The sequence below is a fragment of the Lithobates pipiens genome, unplaced genomic scaffold (genome assembly GCF_037356315.1).
Source record: "Lithobates pipiens isolate NorthernLeopardFrog02 unplaced genomic scaffold, aLitPip1_a1.2 Scaffold_22, whole genome shotgun sequence".
Taxonomy (NCBI): Eukaryota; Metazoa; Chordata; class Amphibia; order Anura; family Ranidae; genus Lithobates; species Lithobates pipiens.
Window position 1 is genome coordinate 209802174 of NW_027507784.1, and position 27563 is coordinate 209829736.

Below are 27563 nucleotides of genomic sequence, written 5' to 3' on the forward strand. Positions count from 1 at the left end.
GAAGAGTCTGCAACTTGTCTGAAGAGAAAGACTCTCACCTCTGAGGGATCCAGAAGCAAGCCCAGGTACTCCAGGTGTTGATTCGGCACCAATACAAACTTCTCTAAGTTCAGTACCCAACCAAACTCCCTAAGAGTTTGCATGGCGATTGCCACCCTTAATTCTGAGGCGGAAGCTGCCCTCAGAAAGAGGTTGTCCAGGTAACCCACGATTGCGATCCCTTGTTGCCTCGAAGCCAAAATTGGGGCTAGCACCTAGGTGAAGACCCTTGGTGCCGATGCCAGGTCAAAAGGGAGAGCTACAAATTGGTAGTGCGTGTGTCTGACAGCAAATCGCAGAAACCTCTGATACTTGATGCATATGGGGACATGCAATTATGCATCCTTGATGTCCAGGGATGCCAGAAAATCCCCCTGATGGAGTTCAGCGACCACTGAGTGAACTGATTCCATACTGAACCCTTTTACTTTCACAAAGCTGTTGAGGGGCCTTGAGGTCCAGAACCGGATGGACCCCTTCCTTCTTTGGGACTGCAAACAGATTGAAGTAGAACCCCTGGAACCTTTCCGGTGTCACAACGCGCAGCAGCAGGTCCTGTACTGCCCCAAACAGGGCCTCCCGACGACCCGGAAGATGAAGGTTGGAGGGAAAAAAATCTGTTTGGCGGACAAGAAAAACTTTTACCTTGAGGAAACCAGTTCGCAAACCCACTGGTCAGAAAACAGGGAGGTCCACCAAGCTGCAAACTCCTTAAGGCGACCCCCCACCCGAGAGTCGGGCGGGGGCAAACCATCATGCGGTAACAGATTTGCTCACAGGCTTGCGAAACCAGGGACGCATTGGTCCCGCAGCAGACACCTTGTCGGACTGGGAACGCTTACCTGCCGCCCCGGGCAGACGAAAATTCCGCTTCTGAACGGAAAAGGAGGGCCCTTGCCTACGGCGAGGCTCCTTACCTTTCCTGGACTGTGGAAGCAACGTACGTACTCTTACCCCCAGTAACATTCTTAATGTCATCTAGCGAGGCTCCAAATAGCCTCTCTCCCTGGAAGAGCAAATCCACCAATGCTTTCTTAGATGCCTGGTCCACAGACCGGCATTTCAGCCACATCAGGCGACGTAGCACTACTGCTGATACTGAGGCTCTAAAGAGCAAGGGGGCCGTATCTAAGGTCGCATCACAGACATACTTAAGGCCCTGTACCAACTGGTCTGCCAGCTCCACACAGACAAGGGAAGCCTGTTGCTTCTCCAATTTACGGTGCAACAACTTAGCTCATTCAATCATCGTCTGCGATAACAGGGCCGTGGCTAACACTGGCCACAATGCTGACCCCACCACGGTAAACATGGACCGGGCAACTACCTTGGCCCTTCTGTTGGCAGAGTCCTTGAAAGCAGGAGTCCCTTCCACCGGAATTGTGGTTCTTATTTAACCTGGATACCGGGGCGGGATCAACAATCAGAGGAGATGTCCATTTCTTCAGGAAACTCTCCTCAAAGGGGTAGCGCACCGCCATGCGTTTTCGGGATTGAAAAGGCCTGCTGCAGTTTTCCCCATTCCTTGTAAATAAACTCATCAAAAAAAGGTAAGGAAACACCTTAGGCGTGCAGGCCGGCTTTTAGGGTATCCCCCACTGCTGTAATAAGTGCTCTTACAATCGCCTTTTCCTGCGCTGACACCGAGTCATCCTCACTGTCCGAATGGTCCTGGTCCATATCCTCTGACATCAGAACAGGGTCCGCCAGTCACAGCGGGGCCCGAGTCTGTATCAAGAGCTTTTCCCCAGAAGACATTGGGGGAGGGGGTGTTTTTTACCGCCCCTTGCGCCCGCACACCACTTCCACCCGGGCAACAAAGGCCTCCAGGACCACCGACCGTGCGTTCATAGATACCGCAGGTACAGGGGAACCAGTTGCAATCACAGGAATGTCTGGGGAAGAAGCGCCAGCTTCCGACGCCATGCTTACCCACACTCGCCTGTCACCACTTAGGGACCTAAGGTTAGTTACACAAAAGTCCACCCTCCTAGCTGCACAGACTGAGGGGCCCCCCGCAGGACTCAGCACCCTGACCCAGGTGCTGTGCTGCTGTCCGCTCTGTGCCCTCCACAAGGTGTCTGTGTAAAAATGTGCTGTTCTAGAAGGAAAAAACAGTGCCCAGTGCTAGAGGCAAAACAACCTGGGGCTACTAGAAAATGGCCGCTGGCCATCTCAGCAAAAAAAAAATAAAAAAAAAAAAAAAAAAAGTCTCAGAGCGCCAAGATAATGGCTACCGAACTACTAGAAAATGGCTGGAAAAAAAAAAAAAAGAAAAAAAAAAAGCTGTGGCTACCAGGAAAATGGCGTGATGGCCTCCCCACATAGCGCACACAGAACAGACACCCACCGTGGCCCAGAAAAAAAAATGTGAAGAGGATGAGTGGAACCCCAACACCCAGCGCAGCCCCTTGCCAGGACACAGAGCCCTCCCCAGCCAGGTATGTGCACCGCACACCCATGTGCCTATTCAAGACAACAGCCCATAGCATGGGGAGGGGGGGGGGGGAAGGGACAGGGAGAGCGATAGACCTAGTCGACCTCCCAGGGAATGCCCAGTTGCTCCATCCTGCCAAGACAGACCCATCACCTGAGCAGTACGGGGTGGCTGCTGGCCACGGTACACTGACACAGACAGCAGTAGCCCCGTCATATGTGTGCCCTGGAGCATATAGCTCACTGGCCGCCCCTGGAATAGATGGGACATATCATGGCCGACCCAGTGCATAGATATGGCCTGCTCACGCTCGATGGCCAGGCTGAAGAGACTACAAGGATCTATATTATCCACCATCTCACCCAGCCCAGCTGTTGATTGAAGATCATAGGAATTAAAAATGCAGAAAAAAAAGACAGCCGAAGAGCCACAGCATCTGTCAAATCAGACAGCAAAATCCATGGTCCGCAGAGAGCTTCCAAAGCAACAGAGGGATCTCATTGCTAAAAGGTATCAGTCAGTAGAAGGGTACAAAAGAATTTCCAAGGCATTAGATATACCATGGAACACAGTGAAGACAGTCATCACGTGGGGAAAATAATGGCACAACAGTGACATTACCTAGAACTGGGCATCCCTCCAAAATGGATGAAAAGACAAGAAGAAACTTGTCAGGGAGGCTGCCAAGAGGCCTACAGCAACATTAAAGGAGCTGCAGGAATGTGGCAAGTACTAGCTGTGTGGTACACGTGACAACACTCTCCTGTATTCTTTATATGTTTGGGCTATGGGGTAGTGGCAAGACAAGCCTTTTCTTAAGAAAAACATCCAAGCCCTGCTAAATTTTGCAAACACATCTGAAGTCTACCAAAAGCATGTTGGAAAATGTGTTCTGGTCTGATGAAACCAAGGTTGAACCTTTTTCCAAAAGATATAGGTTTGGTGCAAAAACACTGCACACCACCAAAAGAACACCATACCCACAAGTGAAGTAATCTGTATTGAAATTTTCTGTGTGAAAATCTGTGGGGTGATCTGAAGGGGACTGTGTGCACAGGAGATGCCCTGCAAACCTGACAGATTTGGCATGTTTTTGCAAAGAAGAGTGGGCAAATATTGATATGCTGATAGACTGAGTGCTTTAATAAAATCAAAAGGTGCTTTAACAAGTATTAGTTTAAGTGTGTGCACACCTATGCAAAAATATTTAATTTTTGTGTTTTTACTTCCCTCCACCTAAAAGATTTCAGTTTGTTCAACTGTGTTGTACAGTTTATAGGTCACATTAAAAAGGTGGAAAAAGTTCTGAAATGATTTATCTTATTTTTTTTAACATCACATAAACCTGACATTTTAACAGGGGTGTATAGACTTTATATCCACTGTAACTGGATACTAACATTTATAGGCAAAGTGGATCCAGTGAAGATCCAATTGCCTCTTGGGGGATCAGGAACAATTTTTTGGCCAGCTGAAGCAAATTGGGTCATGCTTTGCAAATTTTTTATTTTTTTTGCCTTCCTCTTGATCACGGGTGTGTATAGGATTGTACAATTCGCGCCGCCCCTTTTATTGGTTAAACTAGATATACTCAGATCTTTACTCAAGTGCTGCTTTGTCAAGAAATACTGCCCATTGCAGACAAGAAAGGGGGGTACAAGGGAAAATACAGTTCAGCATTACAGCCTAAGTTTAGTCACGAAAAAACAAAAAATAAAACAGCAAGGGACAATATTTACAGTCAGTCGGAAGTGTTCTCTGTGCTACTGGCTCCTGCATTAGCTGAAATCTTCCTCCTCTGATCCCCCTCCACCTGTGCTGCAATAATCTTTCAGTGTGGCGAGGGTTAATAGAGCTAAAGAACCTGTGACATGCACTCATTAAGGGCACTATGCCCGTTCTTTCTGCTGCCCTCTTACATTTACAGAAGCTGTACATAGCTTCTACAAATTAAATCTTTGTAGCGGCAGACCTTTCATCATACACCTATCCCGCATTCATAGAGCGCTTTTCTGCAAAGAGGGCAGTTAAAGTGTTCGTTAGGGCATCTACAGTATAAAAGTCTGTCAGCCCCTCTATTGGAGGCTGGCATAGTACACGGTGTATGTTTTATTTAAAGCACAAAATGAAAATACTGTTTACAGCTATAGATAGGAAAAAAGTGCAGCGCTAGGCAATGTATTAATACAAGTGAATATTACTATAAATAAAACCGTAGCCGCTTTCCAACTCTAAAAGATGTCTTCTGTGGGAGGGGCCGTGACAGCTGATATACAGTGTTTACATCGTTTTTAAATAAAACATACACAGCGAGCTATGCCATCCTTTAATAGAGAGGCTGGCAGTGACAAAATGTATATTTTTATATTAAAATAATAGCAGTAGGGCCTGCCCGAAGAGAGGGTGCAGACACAGGAGGAAGCAGGGGATGAGGAGAGAGGAGGAGGGGAGGGGGGAGCGGAGGGGGAAGAGGAGGGGGGAGAGGAGGGGGGAGAGGAGGGAAGGAAAGCAGAGAGCAGGCAGCCTATCACAGAGGGAGGCACTTTGACCACGGTGATCAGGGCGGAGCTGCCCTGGTTATCGTGGTCTGATTAGAGAGGGCATACAGGAAGTGGTATTTTTATTTTTTTTACCATATAGAGGGGGGGTCAAAGATACACAAGCAAAGACTCCGACTTGAAGGTTACCTTTTCAAACTCTTTTTCCTGGATGTCCAACATAGCTTGAATCCTTTTCATGACCTCTCTAAAAGGTTCCCCCTAGCGCAAGAAAAAAAAAAAAAAAAAGAGAAAAAAAAAATTAAATGCTTGGAAATACATTCAATGGGATTTTTTTTCTTCCTAATTCTGTTGAAGGTCAAAATGACAAAATTAAGCAAAATGTTAAAATCTTTAAAATATGGAAATTAATACAAAAGGTTTTCCAAAGCGATAGAGAGCACACAGCCCAATACTAAAAACACATGACATAAAACCCCTAGGGCAGTGATGGCGAACCTTGGCACTCCAGTTTTGGAACTACATTCCCATGATGCTCAACTATACTGCAGAGTGCATGAGCATCATGGAAAATGTAGTTTCAAAACATCTGGAGTGCCAAGGTTCGCCATCACTGCCCTAGGGCAACACCTAGGGATCTAAAGTTGCCTCTGGTAACATTTAATATTTGTGCTTTTAACTCTAAATTACACCATGATTCGCCAAAAATAACACACACACACTTCATGGCCATGGAAACTTATCATTAAAGTGGTTGTAAACTGAGGGAAAAAATTAAAAATAAAAAGGCTTTTTTTTTTAATCATTTGAATAAAAGTGTATTTTCGGTTAGAATGTGTTGACCTGTTTTTGTTGGGCGCAATTTTTGCAAAAGTCCCATGGGCAATTTCAGGGTATGAGAGTTACCTTCCAATAATGCTGTAAAAAAAAAAAAAAACAACAACAAAAAAAAAAAAACTACAGCTCCCAACCTCCGCCTCTTGGTATTATAATGATCTTTTGTAGTCGTTTTAGTCGCCGTACTGCGAATGTGGCGTACCTGTACGTCGTGGCAATTCTTCCAGGTTTGGGGTGTGACCTGGCCGTTTCTTCTCCAAGCAAAACAGCCAGATAGTAAAGTAAAAGCAGCACACATTACCCTTAATTGCCCCTAGAGGTCAACCCCTTCCAAGCCAGTGTCATTATTACATGTTTAGGTTGCGGCTTGACAGCAGGCATTTGTGTGAATTCACTGGAAGATGGATTCGTATACTTTAATCTTGTTGCCATTTGGCTTGGTCCAGCTCAAGATGACTATGGAAAGATTGTCAGTCACTTGAAAGCACCAATGTTTTGCTGACATAAAAAGCTTTGCCAGTGGCGATAGTGCTCAGTGCCCTCTGCTCCTGCCTGTCACTGTCATTTTTTTTTTTGACTGGCATGATGTTTGGCCTGCACAGAAGTATCTCAATAGCCTCTCCCCCAGTGCGTAGCTAACACTTAAAATGCTTTGCTAGCTCAACATTAATGCTATAGGTGCGGTTAAGATGTGTTACTATTTAAATTAATGGAAGTGGCTGATAAGATTCCTGGGTATGAAGACGAGTGAGGGTAAGATGGCCCCCACCCATCTCAATACCATTGCAGGCTGGAAATTATGTGAAAAAGTCACTTCCGCCCATAGCTCTTTAAAGGGCCTTTTTTTTTTTTCAAATGACAATTTTTTTATTGCATTTTAGTGTAAATATGAGATCCAAGGTCTTTTTGACTCTAGGTCTCATATTTAACCTCCTCCCGCCCGCCCTATAGCCGAATGACGGCCGTAGAGCGGGCGCTTTCGTCCGGGAGGCCGTCCTGATGTTTACTTCCGCAATGCGCGCCACCGTGGGAGTTCTGCGTTTGCCGTGTCCCCCAGAGATAGGCAAACACAGATCGCTGTAAAGGGCCAATCACAGCAGCCGTTTACAGGGCGATCGGCGTGTCCAATGTGAGATGATCTCATATGTAAACATATGAGATCATATCGCAGTGCCGCTCTCCCTCCTCATACAGACAGTGTGTGAGGAGGGAGAGATGAACGGCTGCAGCGGCCGTAAGTGTGAAAAAAGAAAATAAAAAAGTGCCATCCGCCCCAGTGCCTCCTGATAGTGCCATCTGTCCCCAGTGCCACCTGTTGTCAGTGCCATTTGTCCCCAATGCCATCTATCATCAGTGCCACGTGTCATCAGTGCCACATAGTGCCACGTGTCATCAGTGCCACGTGTCATCAGTGCCACCTGTCATCAGTGCCACCTGTCATCAGTGCCACATAGTGCCACCTGTCATCAGTGCAACGTATTAGTGCCATCTGTCATCAGTGCCACCTCTCATCAGTGTCACGCGTCATCGGTGCCACGTGTCATCGGTGCCACGTATTAGAGCCACGTGTCATCAGTGCCACGTATTAGAGCCACGTGTCATCAGTGCCACGTATTAGAGCCACGTGTCATCAGTGCCACGTATTAGAGCCACGTGTCATCAGTGCCACGTATTAGAGCCACGTGTCATCAGTGCCACGTATTAGAGCCACGTGTCATCAGTGCCACATATTAGTGCCATCTGTCATCAGTGCCACATATTAGTGCCATCTGTCATCAGTGCCACGTATAAGTGTCATCATTGCCACGTATCAGTGCCATGTGTCATTGTCCTGGTGCTCCAGTGCCTTCAAAAGTGTAATAGGTAGTCAACAAGTTAGATGTGTAATTTATGCTCCTAGAACACCTGATGGCGCTCCCTGCATGTTGGGCCTCTCTATGTGTCCAGGCTGTGAAAAAGTCACACACATGTGGTATTGTAATACTCAGGAGGAGTAGCAGAATTTTTTTGGGGGTGTCATTTGTGGTATACACATGCCATGTGAGAGAAATAACCTATTACAATAACAATTTTGTGGAAAAAAAAAAAAAAATTAAAATCTTAATTTTGCAAAGAATTGTGGGAAAAAAATGACATCAAAAAGCTCACTATGCCTCTTACTAAATACCTTGGAATGTCTACTTTCCAAAAAGGGGTCATTTGGGGGGTATTTGTACTTTTCTGGCTTGTTCAGGTCACAAGAAATGAGATCGGCCACCAGTACATCAGATGTGATCAATTTTGTGCGATTCGCACCACAGCTTGTAGACTCTCTAACTTTCACAAAGACCAAATAATATCCACTAATTTGGGTTATTTTTACCAAAGATATGTAGCAGTATAAATTGTGGCCAAAATTTATGAAGAAAAATTAATAATTTGCATAATTTTGTCACAGAAACAAAGAAATATGCGTTATTTTTTTTTAAAATTTTCGGTCTTTTTTCATTTATAGCGCAAAAAATAAAAACCCCAGAGGTGATCAAATACCACCAAAAGAAAGCTCTATTTGTGGGAAAAAAAGGACAAAAAATTCATTTGGGTAGTGTTGCATGACTGAGTAATTGTCATTCAAAGTGTGAGAGCACCAAAAGCTGAAAATGCTTTTTTTTTCTACTAAGGGATGTTTACATTCCTTGTAATAGGAATAAGTGTCAATTAAAAAAAAACAAACAAAAAAACTAAAAATAAAAGGCAAAAAAAAAATAAAAAATCCATCCATATGGGACACATTCACATCTATGTTTTTTTCAGTCGCTGCATATTTGGAAACAGTCAGGGACCATTTTTAAATGCAAAACTGTGCTTTTTTGGTTCAATGCACTTCAATGGAGAAGCTGCAGTAACGCATGTAATGCGTTTTTGCAATTTCTGTTTTTTAATCTGCCCAACAAAAAAAGCAAAAATGCAAACCGCAGCAAAATCACGTGCGCAAAAATCAAAACGTGCAGCAAAAAGCACTGTGTACTGAGCCTTATGCTGGCAACATGGATTAATTTTCAGATGAGAATATTCAGACGAAAAATCTTTGTACCTTCGCTGAATGTTTGAAATTTTCACCTGTTTTTAAAATAAATGTAATTTCTGAACGAAAACCACATACACTGTCTGAAAATTCCTTTGACCAAGAAGTTTTCTATTATTTCCAAATTTTTCCATCACTGTGGTTTAAAATGAACGTCGACTTGACCCAACTAACGTTCTTAAAATACTTTTTAAAAGACTTTTTTTTTAATAAAAAATGTTGATCTGAGTCTAATTACCAGATACCCCCTCTAATAGTATACACAGTATATCTCTTATAATAGATTATACAGTATATCTTTTTTCTATTTTTTATTCCCCAATCTTACTTTACTAGTTGTATTTTCCAATTTCACCCATCTTTTTTCCTTTTTATCACTAACCCATTCCGCTACCATTGAGAGAACTATAGCTTCATAATATTTTTGAATATCTGGGATTGCAAGTCCACCCCTTTTTTTCTCCTGTTTTAGTACTTGAAAGAGAAACTCTAGGTTTTTTTATTTTGCCAGACAAAGTTCATTACTAATGATTTAAATTTTCTGAAATATAATTGAGGTAGTGCTACCCGTATCATTTGGAACTTATACATAATCTTGGGAAGCAAAGTCATTTTCAATGTATTAATTGGCCCTATCCATGATAATGGTCTATACACCAAAATTCTACACTCTGTTTTAATTTCATCCAATAGGGGCATATAGTTTTATAAAAAAAAAATTCATAGAGTTTGCCAATTTTATTCCCAAATATTTCAGTTCTTTTCGCCAAGGGAATTTAAATTCACCTTGTAATGTTCTTTCGTCTTGCTTATTTAAATTTATATTTAGGATCTCCCATTTTCCAGGGTTTATTTTAAGGTTTGATATTTCCCCATATTGTTTTAAGATCTTTAGTAAATTTGGTATTGTAATCCGTGGGTTCACTATATAAAACAGTTCGTCATCCGCGAATGCAGTATATCTCTTCTAATAGATTATACAGTATCTCTCTTCTGTGTTATTCTCAGAGTGATCCCCAACCATATATTCGGTTATTTATATTTACCACTGCATAGAGATATTTAAGAATAAATTGCCTTTTTTTTAAACTTTACATATTAACTAAATTATACATCACACTTTTTTTAAGGTCATTGGTCAGTTAATCAAAACAATAATGAAAATAATCATTAGTTGCAGCCTTAGGTACAACTGAGTTTTTTCTGAGACTGCTGCAGTTGTACTGCTTCTCTTTTGAAAATATAAGATAGGGAGATTATTGAAGAGTTAAGAATTCAAAAAACAAAACAAAGCACCTGAAGGTACGAGCCTATGACCCAGGGTCCATGGTTCCCCTGCCTGTGTCCCTATACTGTATGATTAGGATAGACAATCTTCTACAACTGAGAAAACAAGCATACACACCACACATATGTTGCATGGACAAATTATGGCAAAACTAGAAAGTAGCAAGACACAGCAAAATGATCCCTATGTAAACAAGTGTGCTTTTTTTTTTACTTCTCACAAAATAGTTCATTACAACTATAGAAAATAGGAATGTTCAAGGCTGCAATTAATAGGGACACTGAAATATACCTGTTGTATTCTGAGCAAAAATGGAATTCCAAAGGTGCCAAAAACTTCCTTATGAAAATGAGCCACAGTAATTAGCATTTCATTTTCTTTGTCTATATCTACCTGGTCCAAAGGAATTTCCTGTAAAACAGTACAAAATAAGTGACAAGCAAAATTTACTAGAATATAAACAGCAATTTAAAAGATAAGACATTCAGAGTAAGGAAATGTGAGCTGCATTTCTTGTTTTACTAAAACGCAGTTATACAAAATAGCTAGCACCATAAACTTGCCTCTATTCGAAATGTTCGACTTGTTGCAGGTGATAGACATTCTAATAGCTCCTCCTCTTGATGCACACCAATGATCTTGTAGCTTACAATTTCTAGCAGCCTTGAAGGAAAAAATCAACACGATAACATAAGCATTGTCTTGGGAAAAGCATGAAACTATCACACAAAAAATATAAATGCATAACACCTGACGGACGAACAACATGGCAATGGCCTTTTCCAATACACAGTATGCAGGTATATATAGCTATCTATATAGATATAACAAAGTATGATAGCATAATCGACATGGTCTATATATAGACCAAACAGATGGCACACTGGTCCAAAAAAAAAAAAAAAAAATAACCTGCTAGGGCTGACCCTAGAAAGAAACCGTATAACTTGGCCTTTTTTTTAGCAAACAATAAGGCGTGCCCAAGACAAAGGGGAGGAGACCTGTGTTCGGTACTGTGCTCAATGATGAGGAAGTCACAGGAAAATGGAAATTCTCATTATCTCAATCACAAAGTATAGGTATATCATGGGACATGCATAATCAAAAACTGAAAGGTGGGCAACATAGTAGTATAACACGGTTAAAAAGTTAAGAACCACATGGGTTTAACCCTTTCGCTGCCGGGCCCGTAAGTCGTACAGACCTGACAGCAAGGGGTTTTCTCACACACACACGCGCACACGGTGGCTGGAACCCCCTGCCATGTATCCCGGCTCTATTTCCCCCTCTGTAGGCATAGCGGGTGCCGCCGGGTGGGAGGGGGGGGGGGGGAGAGAGTTAAGGGGACACATGCCCACTCTCCTACACTTTTTGTTGCCCACCTGGAAGAAATGTGTTGGACGTCAGTGTTCTGTACCGCATTACATTCAGTGGAGAACAGGGGACACATGCAGGGTCTTTTAGACCCCAGATGTCTCATTAAAAAGAATCTGTCACCAAAAATCATCATATAAAGGGACTTTGTCCTGCAGGAGTCCCCTGAACAGTCAGGAGTCAAACTCTGCCCAACCCTGTAAGGCTTGCATCTGTCATTTGCATGTTTCTATTCATATGAAGGAATGACTTTGCCAATTCCAAGGCAGGTCAGATCCACCAGGCCAGCATTTTTAACATAAGAGTCCAAGTGCTGGACCCTAGTGAGACAATCTTTTCATGAGTAAAATTCTGGCTCAGGCCTTGTCCAAGATCAGACCCAGGTACTTCAGACGGTGTGAGCACACTTTGGAATGTGAATTATCCAGAAACAGATTTGAAAGAACTATTGTTCTTAGGACATTAGCAGACAAAGTGCTGGCTGAGGAGTCCTTTAGCAGGAGTTTGCCATGGTAAACTGACATGAATGCCCTGTGTACGTAGAAGAGGCAGACATGGGGCAAGCACTATTGTGATTAGTGTGCAGAGCTTAGCCCAAATGGAAGTGTCACACTGCTGACCTTCTACAATAAACCGCAGAAAGCTTTGTTGTAATGAGGACGTGTAGATGGGCATTTTTTTTATGTCTGCTGATGCAGGAATCATTTCCCCTTGACTGAGAAACAATGACCGATCTTGTTTGTCGAATTCAGAATTCTAGAACACAAAGAATTTTTTTTATAATGTCAAGTATAGTACTGGGAAGATACCCAGCTTGGTTATGGGACTATAAAACTGGTTTTAATAAAAAAAAAAAAATAAAAAAAAAAATAAATAAATAAAAAACTTAAAACCATTCTTCTGTAGGAACTGGTACAATCATCACTGGAAGATGAAGTTGGTAAAGATGGTCATTAAATCTGCGTTCCATTGGACTGAAGCTGGCAGATTGGAAGGTGAATAGCAAGGATAGGGCAGGGAAAAACTATTTAGTACCCCATTGAAATTAAAGATTAAACTTAGGAGGCCCAGGATGTTAACAACCCTCTTTGAAGAGTTGGGATGACCCTTTTCTGTGAAGAGGGCTTCTGGGTAGGCCAAGACTTGTGACAAAAGGAACATTTCACAGGGGAGTTTTAACACACACACAGTAAATCTCAGTGGCAACAATCTAATACAAAATGTGTCCACAGGTAATTGCTTAACAGGCTAACAGCCTGTCATTGCACTGTATGGGCTTTGCAGCTATCCGAACACAGCTGTCAATCACAGCTGCAGGAATCAGTAAATTCTTTCTGGTGGGATTTGTGGCATTGTTAAATACTGGTGATAATGTAACCTTAAAGTGATTGTAAAACTATAATCTTGTAATGCAACCCATTAAGTTTAACCATTGCGTACCCAGGCCATTTCAGACACTTCGCTCCTACATGTAAAATTCTATTTTTTGTTAGAAAATTTATATTTATATATATATATATATATATATATATATATATATTTATATATATATATATATATATATATATATATATATATATATATATATATATAAAGCAAAGACCCTATAGCATAAAATGGGTGTTGCAAAACACACTTTCATAAATCAAAAAAAAAAAAAAAACACAAAAACATGATGTTAGCCCAATTTTTTTAATGTGAAAGATGATGTTATGCCGAGTAAATAGATAACCAACAACATGTCAGGCTTTAAAATTGCGTCTGCCCGAGTAATGGCATCCAACAGTGCTTAAAATACTCCATAGGCGATGCTCTAAATGCTTTTACAGGTTACCCGTTCAGAGTAAGTTGTATCAAAAAAAAAAAAAAACCCACAAACTTTTTGCTATAATATCCTTACAAAATAAGGCATGGTCTTATGGAATTTTTATTATATTTTTTTTTTTTTTTTTTTACTAGTAATGGTGGGCATCTGCGATTTTTATCGGGACTGTGACATTATGGTGGACACATATGACAATTTTGGGACCATTGGCATTTATACAGCGATCAATGCTAAAAAAATGCATTGATTACTGTAAAAATGTCACTAGCAGTGAAGGGGTTAACAATAGGGGGCGATCAAGGGGTTGTGTTCCCTAGTGTGTTCTAACTGAAGGGGGAGAGGATTGTTCAGGGGAGGTGACAGAAGGCTGTATGAACAGACGATCTGCTGTTTTCCCCTCAGAGAACCCAAAACTGTGTTTACACACAGATCCTGGTTCTCCGTGTGTCAGCAGCGATCATGAGAGCCCGGCAGTGATCGTGACCACCATGCACTTGCATTGGCTTGGGGGCGCGCGCCCCCTAGTGGCCACAGGGAGAAGCGACATTACATAACGTTGTTTCGCCCAGCCAAGCCATTCTGCCGCAGTTCAACTGCAGCGGCTGGTATGCAAGTGGTAAAAAATTTTTTTTAATTTTTTTTTTTTAACACACTGTCCTTTTAAAAATATTTCCCTTGTAATAGAAAAAAAGCATGACAGAACCTCTTAATGTGAGATCTAGGGTCCAAAATACCTGATATCTCACATTTAGACTTAAATGCAATAACAAAAAGTACCTTTTAAGAGCATTGGGCGGAAGTGACATTTGATTATCTGCTGCCATAACGGCATTCCGCGTCAAAGTACTGACTTAAAACAACGGCGCTGGTCCTTTAGTGGTTAATGAATAATAACTATATATATATATCCCAATTTTTTTGTATAATATAAAAGATGATGTTTTACGCTGAGTAAACAGATACCCAAGATGTCACACACGTGGAATGGTTCCAAACTACGGTGTGATCCCACTGCTTAGTTTGGTCAGTTTTAATAGGAAAGCAGAAACACCAGGAATATCACAAAGGAAACAATGCAAAGAGAACAGAATATTCTCTGATACAAGTAGATGGTACAGCAGGCACATATCAGGAATATGAAATGCTGGGGTAAAAAATGCATTAAAGTGTTTGTAAAGTCAGGCGTTTTTTTTTTTTTTTATCTTAATGCATTCTATACATTAAAATAAACTTTCTGGGTGCAGGAGATACCATAGCATCTCCTAATACTTACCTGAGCCCCTTCTCTTTCTAGCGATGTCCATGAGTGTCTAGACCGCTGCGGACTCTCCTCCCGATTGGCTGAAACACAGCACCACTGCCTCCCGCTGCTGTCAAAGTCAGTTAGCCAATCAGGGAGGGGCCGAACTGGGGCACCGTGTCTGAATAGATACAGGGATCTGTGACTGCGCTCGGGTGACCCATAGCAAGCCTCTTGCTGTGGTGGCACTTGACAGGGGGGAGGGGCCAGGAGAGCTGGAGGGACCCGAGAAGAGGAGAATCTTGGCTGCCCTGTGCAAAACCACTACACAGGGAAGGCAAGTATAACTAGGGTTGCCACCTGTCCGAGATTCTCCCCGACAGTTTGGGTTTGGAATCATGCGTACAGGTTTTTGCCTGAACTGAAGTGGATCCCCGTTTTAATGCATGCCAATATTCTGTTTGCTTTGCTTGCAGCAGCTTGGCATTGCATGCCATTTCTGAGTCTATCTACTAGGACCCCCAGGTCCTTTTCCATCCTAGATTCCCCTAGTGAGTAGATTGCATTCATATTTTGCCACCCAAATGCATTTTTTTTAATTTTCTACATTAAACCTAATTTGCCATGTAGTTGCAAACCCCATTAATTTGTTCAGATTTTCTTGCAAGGTTTCCAAATCCTGCGGAGAAGTTATTACCCTGCTTATCATTGTTTGCAAACACAGAGATTGAACCGTTTACCCCATTGTCCAGGCCTTTTACGAAGGAAACGGCCAAAGCACTTGTGGACAGAACCCTGGGAGGCCCCACTTTCCACCCCGAAGCATTCCGAGTACTCCACATCACTAGCCTCTGAACTCGCTCTGGTAGCCAGTTTTAATGTACTCTCCCTTATGGCCCATGCCAACGGACCTTACTTTGTACAGTAAACGTTTACGGGGAACTGTATCAAATGCTTTTGCAAAATCCAGATACACCATGTCTACGGCCTTCCTTGATCTAGATGGCAGCTCACCTCCTCATAGAAGGTTAATAGATTGGTTTGGCAAGAATGATTCTTCATGAATCCATACCAATTATTGCTGATAACGTCATTACTAAAATCTTGTATATAGTCCCTTATCATCCACTCCAAGAGCTTGCATACAATGTTAGGCTAACTGGTCTGTAATTCACAGGAATGTATCTTGGCCCTACATTGGCTTTTCTCCAATCAGCTGTTGCCATTGCAGTTAGTAAAAATTAAGAACAGTGGTCTGGCAATTATTTGACGGAGTTCCTTAAGAACCCTCGGGTGCAAGCCATCTGGTCCCAGTGACTTATTAATGTTGAGTTTTTTCAAGTCTATTTCTAATTCTGTCCTCTGTTAGAGTCCATTCACACAGGGGCAACTTTGGCTCCAACTTCAAGTTGTCCCAAGCCGTGCTACATGAAAAAAATAAATAAAAATCAATGTAAGCGAATGTCTTAATGCACACTACTGCAGTCGCTTCGACTTCAGAAAAGGTTCCTGTACTACTTCAATCTGAATTCTAGGTGACTTGTACCCATAGAATTCAATGTAAGTCGCCTCCAAGTCAGATCTCCATAACTTTACAGGAAAAGTCGCCTCTCCAATAACAAAAACCGGCATGGGTTCCCCTCCAGGGGCAAACCAGGCCCTTAGGTCTGGTTTGGTGTTTAAGGGGAACCACCCTACGCCAAAAAAAATGGCATGGGGTCCCCCAAAAATCCATGCCAGACCCCTATCCGAGCATGCTGCCCAGCCGGTCAGGAAAGGGGGTGGGGACGAGGGAGCTCCACCACCCCCCCGAACCAAGCTGCATGCCCTCAACATGGGGGGGTGGGTGCTTTGGGGGAGGGGCTGCCCTGCGGCCCCCCACCCCAAAGCTCACCCGCTGACCACGCTCCATGCCTATATAACTCATTGCGCACCGCTCACACAACATTACAGTGGGAGAGAGCGTTGTCCCAACATCGGAGTAAGAGAAGAGGGAAGACGACCAAGCAGAAGACTGGCCACCACTAGCGCAATAGCGGGACAAGAGGCCGGTGAGCGGGACAAGAGGCCGGTGAGCGGGACAAGAGGCCGGTGAGCGGGACAAGAGCAGACATGTCGGAAGAGACCCAGAAGTCTGAAGAAGACCCCCGGAGCTGCCTAATAAATTACTTTTTTTATTGACACTTTTTTCACACTCAGGTAAATGGGTAGGGCTACTCATTCACATAGAAGGTGAGGGGCTGGGTACTGGGGGCCCCTTATTCGGCGTAGGGGGTTCACCTTAAAATTCATACCAGACCTAAGGGCCTGGTATGCTCCTGGAGGGGAACCCATGCCGGTTTTTTATTTAAAATATGACGTGGAGGCTTTTTGCCAAGAGGAATGGGCAGCTTTACCATCTGAGAAGATAAAGAGCCTCATCCACAAATACCACAAAAGATTACAAGCTGTCATTGATGTTAAAGGAGCAATACACAGTATTAGGAACTGAGGTATGTAAACTTTTGATTAGGGTCATTTGGGTAGTTTCTGTTGCCATTATGATTTAAAGAGTGAACACAGGTGATTAATAATAAATGGCTTCAGCTGAACACTAACCATGACTGAAAGAAAAGTTTTTGTTTTATCATTCAAGTTTTCGGAAAAATGGCCAATAAATCAAATTCTGACAGGGTATGTAACCTTTTGATTACAACTGTACATTTGGAGAAGAAAAAAAATAAAAAAAAAATAAAAAAAAAGATTTAAATCCGCAAATACGTAAAGGCTTCTTCACAGTAAGAGCTGTGAAAATGTGGAATAGACTGTCTGAAGAGCTTGTTCTGGCCAGCTCAGCAGATTGCTTTAAAAAGACTGGATTATTTCCTAAATGCACATAATATAACTGGATTCTAATATTTAAAAGGTAAAGGGTTTTTTTTTTTTTCCTTCCTCTGGATCAACTGTGGGTGTAGGATTGTGTATATAAGATTGTATGATCCCCCTTTATTGGCTGAACTTGTGTCTTTTTTTCAAGATGACCTGAATAACACAGCGATAGAAAGCATGGCCAACTATGTAGGTACACATCAACCTGGCTTGTTTGTGTCTGGAGTTTGGGGGGGGGAATAGTAATACATACTGAGGCTGGGGCTCTGCACTGGTGGGGTTACATTTCCTAGCATTCCCAGCATGGCAGTGTATATAGCTGAATAAACTCCTCCAGGCTACTTTGTATAGCAGTATGCATAGTTGAGCAAGCTCCTCCAGGATGACTACATGTCCCAGCATTAACTGTCAGGCAGCGACTTCCCACTAGGACTACATGTCTCAGCAGGCTTTGCTTAGCAGTATACATAGTTGAGCAGGCTCCTCCAGGAGGACTACATGTCCCAACATTCCCTTTGGGCAGTATAAATAGGTGAGTAAACCCCTCCATCCAGAAGGTCAGAGAGGAATCTGGGTTGGAAGGTGCCTTGGAAGGTTCGTTTTCTGCAAGAATGGTCACTGGTGCTGGGGAGGTTGGGGACTGCTGATATAGGTGTAAACCTAGTATAACCTATAACACAGGTGGCAAACCCAAGGCCCGCAGGCCAAATCCGGCCCGCCAGGCCCTGTCATGTGGCCCGAACTTTTTCTCTGCAGGTATCCAAGCCAACAAGAGAAAACAACTTCCTCAGTCCCGTGAGTGGTGTGGCTTTGTATTGGCGCATGTCACGGCTGGTCTCCATGACAATAAGAGTAAACCTCTCCCCTCTGCTCTGTCTCAGCCTCCACCCCCGCTCTGTGTCCACCTCTGCCACAGCTTTACATCAGCCGCCACTGTCTCCGCCTCCACCCTGTCTCCGCCTCAGCAATCTCTCCCTGGAGGGACTGGGACAGCTCTTTTTTTTTCATCCAGCGGGCTGCGTTCTGAGGGCAGGCTTTTTAAGCACTTGTGTTGTTGGAGAGACAGTGTTGTGATGCTTATTTAGTACTGATACTGAACACAGAGATCCACCCTAGAGGGAGGTACTAACTTATAGCCCAATACAAAGGGACGGAGCTGCCTATACGGGGAGGTACCAAAGCTGGGCCAGGTAGGAGAGAGTGCAGATGTGAGGAAACTTGGGGGGGGGGGGGGGGGTTTGAGGGTCGGGGGTGCACCAAGTGATGGGTGCAGAGGTCAGAACCAAGGAGGAGGGGTGGAAATGAGATGTTGCATAGTACATTCCTGACCCCTGCACTCTGTACGTAGTGCAATCCTGACACCTGCCCTACAGATACAACCGGCCCTTTGAGGGCAACCATCCTGCCAACGCGGCCCCCGATGAATTTGAGTTTGACACCCCCTATAATATCAAGTAGCTCTTTAGCAGAAGCACAAACATGTTTTATCAGGTGAATAGGCCAGAGGACACCAGGGCATAAAGACGAAATAGCCCCTTGAACAGCCATGTGATCAACTTATAAGAAATGTTTTACAAAGTATGACACTCTCAGCCAGTCAGATGTTGCAGCTGCGCAGCAAGAAAATAAAATCAGGGATTTGGTGTTGCGAGATATCTCCCTCATCTTTTGGGTACTGAAGGCGTTCTAACCTAATTGTAGAGGATTCCTTTTTCCAGAATAGATCTCTGAAAATACAAATTATTTACCCCTTAGAGTCGGCACCTGCCAGCCCTTTAAGGGCTTTAGAATGTCGGGAGCTGAGGCTTGGCTTATGGTTATGTGAGCGCTGCAATTGGCCGTCACATGATCAGAATGCTCCCAAAAACAAGAAGTGAACAGGAACTTTCAGTTAGCTGCCAGTAACGCATTCTCAGCACGGCTCTATTGCATGCAAATATATGACCACTGAGAGGCTACATATTTGCATGCCCTGGGCGCAAAGAGGTTAAAAACATTTTTTGCAGTGAAACCAGAAAGCTGAATAGTGTAAAAAAATAGTCAATCTGAATCTGAGCCTCACGACTAAAGCGGAAAAGTACGTCCGATGGAATAGGCATCGGTTTTACTCCCTTGGGGATAAACCTAACACTCTACTGGCCAGGAAACTTAATCCTAGACCTTTTAACCCAGCACCTCCTAAACTGAGATTACGGAATGGCCACACCTCCCAAAACCCGCAGCTCATAATGGAAGAATTTAATGCATTCTATTCTAAGCTGTACGAACCTCCCAAGGAATTTGAGGCGCAGGAGGCGGGAACATTCTTGCGGGATTTACAACTCCCCACATTGTCTAAAGATCACGCAGAGCTGATGGAGGCAGAGTTTACTGAGAGAGAAATTGCGGCGGCCATCAAATCCTTGAATCCGTCAAAATCTCCAGGCCCTGATGGCCTCTCTGGCCATTATTACCGCAAGTTTAGAGAGATTCTGACCCCTCATCTCTGCTCTTTTTACAATGACCTGCGAAGGGGATCCCCTCTACCTCCACACGAGAATCGCGCTTATATACATGTTATACCGAAACCGAACAAAGACCACGGTGACTGCACGAACTATCGTCCCATATCTTTGATTAATGTAGATCTCAAATTGCTGACAAAGATAATGGCCACACGACTGAATGGATTCTTGGCGGAATACATTCATCCAGACCAGTCGGGGTTTGTCCCCACTGGACAGGCCCCAGACCAGACTAGACGTATCATTGATATTATCTCCGCTTTGAACTCGGGTTGGGATGGGGGGGGGGGGGCAGAGGGGCGCATTACTGGTCTCCCTCGACCTGCATAAAGCGTTCGATTCCTTGTCATGGGATTACTTATTCTTCATTTTGAGCAAATACGGTTTCGGGCCCAGCTTTTTGACTACACTTAAAATGATTTACGAAGCCCCCACGGCGACACTAATAATTAAAGGCCATCACTCACCAAACATTCATATACACAGAGGGACCCGCCAGGGGTGTCCTCTGTCTCCCCTTTTATTTATCTTGGCCCTGGAGCCACTGGCTATCAAGATCCGTCAACATCCGGATATATTAGGAGTCATGAGTGGGGGTCGGGAACACAAATGCGCACTGTTTGCGGATGATATATTATTGCTCCTCTCCTCTCCAGTTACTTCCCTGCCCAATCTCCATGTGGTATTACAACAGTTCACATCATTTACAGGTTTAAGGGTAAATCACTCTAAATCCCAAGCACTTAACGTGTCCTTACAACCCCATATAGTCCGAGCAGTACGGAGTTCCTTCCCCTTTCAATGGCAAGACAAGTCCTTGCCCTATTTGGGTATTGTGCTGACCCCTACTCTGACCACGCTCTACAAACTTAATTTCCCTCCAATGTTTAACAAAATAACTGCAGATCTTAAACGTTGGTTGAATAGCTCCCCGTCATGGTTTGGCAGGTTGTGCTCCGTTAAGATGACGGTTCTTCCAAAAGTGCTTTACCTATTCAGGACTCTCCCGATTTCTATTGATAGGCGGGAGCTCCTGAAATTTCAAGCCAAATTATTAGATTATGTATGGGGACATGGTAGACCTAGGGTGAACAGACAAACAATGTACACACCCAAAGGAAGGGGTGGCCTGGGCATGCCGGATCTGTTTAAATATCATCAGGCAGCATTGTTATCACAGTTAATTCGGTTCCATACACGCCAAGACAAACCACTCTGGATGCTGTTGGAATCCTCCCAATTCCCTAGAACAGAGATTAACCATTTAATCAGGATGAAAGCAAAAGACAGGCCTAAGGTGATGTGCCCGACCCTGTCCTACTCTCTAAATTTGTGGGATAGACTGGCAACCACCCACGCCTTCAGATCTAGGCATGCCCCGTTAGCCCCTCTGCTTAATAATCCTCTGTTTGCCCCGGGTCTACGGCCTCAAGATTTTTTATGGTGGACTAATAAAGGTTTGCTGCGCATAGCTGACCTATGCGACCATAAAGGGGCCTTGTCGCGAGTATCATTACAAGATAGACATCAGCTCCCGAGGTCGGAATTCTATCGCTATACTCAGATAGCGCACTTTCTGGCAACATTAAGTCGCACTTCTGACCTCACTACGTGTACCCCAATGGAAATCGCCTGCAGGACATACGACAACCACAAGGGTCATATTTCCATGATATACAATATCTTATTCCCGACCTCTCAGAAGCTGCCTTATATGGAGAGATGGGAAAGAGATATGCAATATACCTTGCGAATGGAAGAATGGTATAAGGTAGTACAAAGTGCATCTAGAGCCCTTATTAATACTTCTTTGATTGAAGCAAACTACAAGGTGATACTGAGGTGGTATATGGTTCCAGCTCGAGTGGCTGCTTTTGCTCCGGGGGCGTCCCCGCGGTGCTTTCGAGGTTGCAATGCGGATGGGACCATGTATCATATATGGTGGTCATGCCCTAAGGTGCGAAGGTTCTGGATACGCACGTACAATTTTATATACTCTTTGACCCGAGTGAACCTTCGGAAGTCCCCGCTGCACGCGCTGCTGGGGCGCCCCGTGGAGGGGGCATCGAAGCCAATGAGAACGCTTATAGCTTTCATATTTGTGGCGGCAAGGGTCTCTATAGCTAAATCGTGGAGGTCACCAGTAATACCCTTTTATTTACTTAAAACAAAACTGTCCTGGATTATGGTGAATGAACGTCTATCGGCAATACTAACTGATAGAATGGCTTGGTTCAATAGAGTGTGGGGTCCGTGGATTAGGGACCTGGTTACAGTCTAATGGGTCTACCTGGCCCGCCAGGGTCGGGGGCCCCCCCCGGAGCCGGAGTGCATCCCCTCTTCTATCCTTTTTCTTCTTTCCTCTCTCTACTCTTTTTCACTCATCTCAGTCAATGATAGCTATCTCATTTGGTTTTCCCCTTCTCTACCGGGGGAGTTCTTTGTTTTTGGTCGCATATGTGCCTTTGATTACAGTACGGTTATTAGGTTGTACTGATTATGGTACTGGAGCCGGAATTGAGGGCCGGATGGCGGGGTCCCAGTACTTGCCATGCCGCTCTTATATAGAGCAAGATAAACACTTGATTCCGGTATGTGTTGATCTAATTATTCTTTGAGCCACCTTTTAAGGCATGCATATGCGGACCTACCTTTTTTCTTACGGTTACTGTTATGCTATTTGAGTTGTATTATTATAAGATTTCTGCCTCTCTGTGTCTTAATGATGTCAAATACTGAGATTGTAATTTCTAAGTGGAAAAACTTGAATAAAAAATATTGAAAGAAAAATAGTCAAAGCATCCAAACCTCGATCAACCGGGTGTGTCCTACCATAGAGATATGCAAGTCACACCAAGACATGGACTGTGACCTAAAATTGAAATCAGCTGTAAAGAGATTAGGCATAATAAGGTCAGCAATATTAGGAGAAATCATAATGCCCAGGTATTTAATCTATGAAACAAGCTTAAAGCGGATTTGCAGGCTTTTTTCATTAAAAGTCAGCAGTTACAAAAAGTGTAGCTGCTGACTTACTAAACAGACACTCACCTGTCCCACTGTCCAGTGATCCCGCTGCATGGAGCATCGCGCCTCTCCCCCTTCTATCCGCAGTGCCTCCATTGAAGGGCACCCGGCCATGACAGCTTGTGGCTTCACGGCCAGGCACGCAACTGTGCATGTGTGAGCCGCACTCTCCGAGTGGAGAGGCAAGCTTCTGGGACCTGTGATGTGTCCTATAAGATTGCCGAGAGGGAGGGGCTGCCTAGGGGGAGAGGAGTCGCCTAGGCATCCAGTAGTCGGAAGCAGGACAGGATGTTCCACTCAAAAACTAGGCACCCACTCCGCCCCCCCCCTCCCCCCCAAAAAATAATATGCCAAATGTGACATTTAAGGGGGGAGAGAAGTCTTAAAGTGGAAGTCCCACTTTTGGGTGAAACTTCGCTATAATACAGAAAAGGGCTGATTTATTCCAAATTCATTTTGAGGCCAGAAAATTACCAAATTCAAAAATAAGGGACATAGCCTCTTGGAGAGAGGACTGTATCAGACAGGAAGATGAGCCATGTCATCTGCATTAAGAACGAGCTTCTGCTCCTCCAGGCTTCTACAGAATCCAAACACCCTAGTAGCCCATTGCAACAAACATGCAAATGGTTCAATGGCCACCACAAACATGACTTGGGGGGCAGGGTGGTCAGATAGGCACAGGGGACACCTCCTCCTTGCCTCTGCCTGTAAAAAAATAAAAAAAAGCAGGGGAGCCAAGGCCACTGGCATTAACAGAAGCTGAAGGTTGAGCATATAAAAAACGGATCCATTAACAAAAGTTTCTACTGAACCCAAATTTATTGAAAACTGCCCAAATTCTATGCTATCAAGTGCCTTTGAAGCATAGAGAGCAAAAGGGGCTCTATTCCCAGGAGTATATGTTGTAATATGCATACTTAAGAACACACATCCAATATTAATGGCTGTGGAAAGCTTGAGGATAAATCCCATCTGATCTGAAAGTATAATAATAGTTATCAACTAATCTAGACTAATAGTAAGTACTTATTACTTAGTGAATATTTAAAGTGATTGTGTTTGTTTTTTTAAAATAACAAACATGTCATACTTGCATGTTCTGTGCGAGGGTTTTGCACAAAGTGGCCCTGATCCCTCTTTTCTGGGGTGTTCTGGCGGTGCTTCTGGCTCCTATTCTTCAAGGAAAGCTGTGAGGGCACTTGTGCAGGCGCGCTCCTGAGTCCTGCTGCTGCGTCTATTGACACCGGCTCCCGGGTCACAGGATTTGATTGACAGAATTGGAAGCCAATGGCTCCTGTGCTATGAATCTATTGATGAGGACCCAAGACAGCGGCTGGAGCTGCTGTGATTGTCACTGGAGCGATTGGGTATGAAAAAGGTGGGTGGGGGGAGTTGGGGTGCAGCTGCAGCGCAGAAGATTTTTCACCTTAATGCATAGAATGCATTAAGGTGGAAAAGAAACATATTTAGATGTCAGCAATAAGAAGGAAAACAGAACAGGCATTGGGTTGGGTAAAATCCTTTCCCTTTTAGAGATCAATATCGGCATACATAGAATTGGGAAGGACACCTGAGGTGAGTGCCTCATTAAAAGTCTGAAAAAAGGAGGATAAAGGAGAATATCTCCATATTGTTTATAGATTCCCATAATTGGACCATCACAGCCCAGGGTCTTACAGAAAAAAATCTTGCTAATGTTGATTTAAACTCCTGGAGCATCAATATATGCTATAGTCAGGATTGGCTATGTTAAGCAGTGCAAAAATTGCAAATCTGCAGCAGCATACTACTACAATATAACCTCACTGGCCACTTTATTAGGTACACCTGTTCAATTGGTAAACACAAACTGCTAATCAGCCAATCACACGGCAACAACTCAAGGCATTTAGGCATCTAGACGTGGTGAAGACTACTTGCTGAAGTTTAAACCGCGCATCAGAATGGAGAAGAAAGGGGATTTAAATTGCTTTCAATTTGGCATGGTCAGGGCCGAACTGACAACGCATGGGGTCTCCGGGCAATAAGAGATCATGGGGTCCCCTGTTCCCCGCTTGCACTCTAACCACAACCACAACAAGCCTCATCTCCATATTGACAAGACAATTTGGAGTCTCTTTATGTAGTAATGTTCAGCGACAAGACGCATAGGGGGTTATTTACTAAAGGTAAATCCACTTTGCACTGCAAGTACACTTGAAAGTGCAGTCACTGTAGATGCTGAGGGAGAACTACAAGCACATAATTGGATGATAAAATCAGCAGCACTTCACCTCATTTCAGAGCTTCCACTCAGATCCACAGCAACTGCACTTCCAAGTGCACTTGCAGTGCCAAGTGGATGTGCCTTTAGTAAATCAACCCCATAGTCTCTGTATATAGAGATATTTGGTAACAGGACATTTTGGGGGCTGTGTGTAGTAATGACATAGTAGGAGTTCCTGTCTTATATAAATATAAAGTCTCTTCAGAGAATTTTGTTATCAGAAAATCCTGTGAGGAAGAGGACACACCTCACAGAGGGTGACGACACCACGCTATACAAGGTCTGCCACCTCAGAGGAGCCTCCATCCCTCATACTGTATCACCTCACAGGAGCCCCCATTTTCCCGACAGTGAGTTTCTGTCACTCATATCTCCTCATGGACAGCCTCGGACATACAGGCGCAGCCTTCATTCTTTATTTTATCTCAGAGGAAGCCTCCATCAACTTGCACACAGCCTTCTCTTCCCTGACAGAACTTTTACCAGAGGAGGGTTGCTGCTCTCTCGTCGGCCTAGACTGCTGCCTGGACCTCACTAATTGGGCAGAGCTGCCGGCGGAGGACAAGAACAACCTGGCCAGCCTGACCTCCACTGCCAGCCCTGAGGGATTGGTTGTTGGTGCTGGATGGCCCAGACAAACCGGATGAGGCTGTACTTCAGGGACGCCACTACCTCCTCAACCAGGGACTGCAACTGGATCACTAACAAATCATGAAACCTTTACTAGGAGAGTTAATTGTTTTTACCGACAACCTACAAATTGACAAACTATTAGAAATGAAGACAATTGGTATTTAACCACTTGCCTACTGGGCACTTAACCACTTCAGATCCGCGCTATTGCCAAATGACGGCATTAGCGCGGACCTACATTTTCAGGACTACGTCTATTGACGTCGTCCTGGTTACGAGCGGCCTGCGCGCCCCCTGAGGGGCGCGCGCGGCGCGCTCTGTGATCGGCGAGTCCGTGAGACTCGCCTGATCACCGATCCGTGTAAGGGGTCGATCCCGACCCCTTATCACGTGATCAGCTGTCAGCCAATGACAGCTGATCATGTGATAGAACGGAGCCGGTAATCGGCTATTATTCCTCCTCGCGCTGACAGCGCGAGGAGAGAAAAAAAAAGCCGATCACCGGCGGCCGTGATCGGGACATCAGTCCCGATCACGGCCATCAATACAAGGGACCACCTGCCACCTGCCTGTGCCCACCTGCCTCCCGCAGTGCCATCCTGAAGTAAAATAAAAGAAAAAGTAAGTGCCCCCCGTCAGTGCCCCCTGTCAGTGCCCATAGTGCCCACAGTGCCACCCACAGTGCCACTCAATCTGCCACAAAGGTGCTGCACCCCAGTGCCGCCCATCAGTGCCCAGCAGTGCCGCCCATCAGTGCCCAGCAGTGCCGCCCATCAGTGCCCAGCAGTGCCACCTATCAGAGCCACCTATCAGTGCCACCTATCAGTGCCCATCAGTCCCATCTATCTGTGGTACCTATCAGTGCCCATCCGTGCCACTTATCCGTGCCACCCATCCGTGCCATCTTATCTGTGCCCATCTTTGCCCATCAGTGCCGCCTTATCTGTGCCCATCGGTGCCGCCTTATCTGTGCCTATTAGTGCCGCCTTAACTATGCCTATCAGTGCCCACCAGTGCAGCCCATCAGTGCCCACCAATGCAGCCCATCAGTGCCCACCAATGCAGCCCATCAGTGCCCACCAATGCAGCCTATCAGTGCCGCCTAATCAGCGCACTTCAATGAAGGAGAAAAATGACCCGTTTGCAAAATTTTATAACAAACTATTAAAACATGATTTTTTTTTTTTTTTTTTTTGCATCTTTTTTTGTTTGTTTAGCAAAAAATAAAACTCCGAGCTGTAACTAAATACCACCAAAAGAAAGCTCTATTTGTGGGAAAAAAATGATAAAAATTTCATTTGGGTACAGTGTTGTATGCCCGCGCAATTGTCACTCAAAGTGCATCAGCGCTGAAAGCTGAAAATTGGTCTGGGACTGAGGGGGGTTTAAGTGCCCAGTAAGCAAGTGGTTAAACACCCCTCCTGCCCGGACCAATTTTCAGCTTTCGGTGCTCTCACACTTTGAATGACAATTACTCAGTCATGCAACACTGTACCCAAATAACATTTTTGTCCTTTTATTCCCACAAATAGAGCTTTCTTTTGGTGGTATTTGATCACCTCTGGGTTTTTTATTTTTTGCGCTATAAATGAAATGAGACCGATTTTTTTTTTTTTTTTAAACGCATTTTTCTTTGTTTCTGTGATAAAATTTTGCAAAT

General features: G+C 44.1%; 1 protein-coding gene across 2 annotated transcripts in view; it reads right to left on the minus strand.

The window, feature by feature from the left end:
• Positions 1 to 27563, minus strand: part of USP7 (ubiquitin specific peptidase 7) — a gene marked incomplete in the record, with an annotated part of 508930 nt that overhangs the window by 21606 nt on the left and 459761 nt on the right. For both annotated transcript variants that reach the window (XM_077448850.1, XM_077448849.1), the window contains 3 exon segments: positions 5164 to 5235; positions 10455 to 10574; positions 10727 to 10826. In XM_077448850.1, the coding sequence (XP_077304976.1) occupies positions 5164 to 5235; positions 10455 to 10574; positions 10727 to 10826 (292 nt within the window).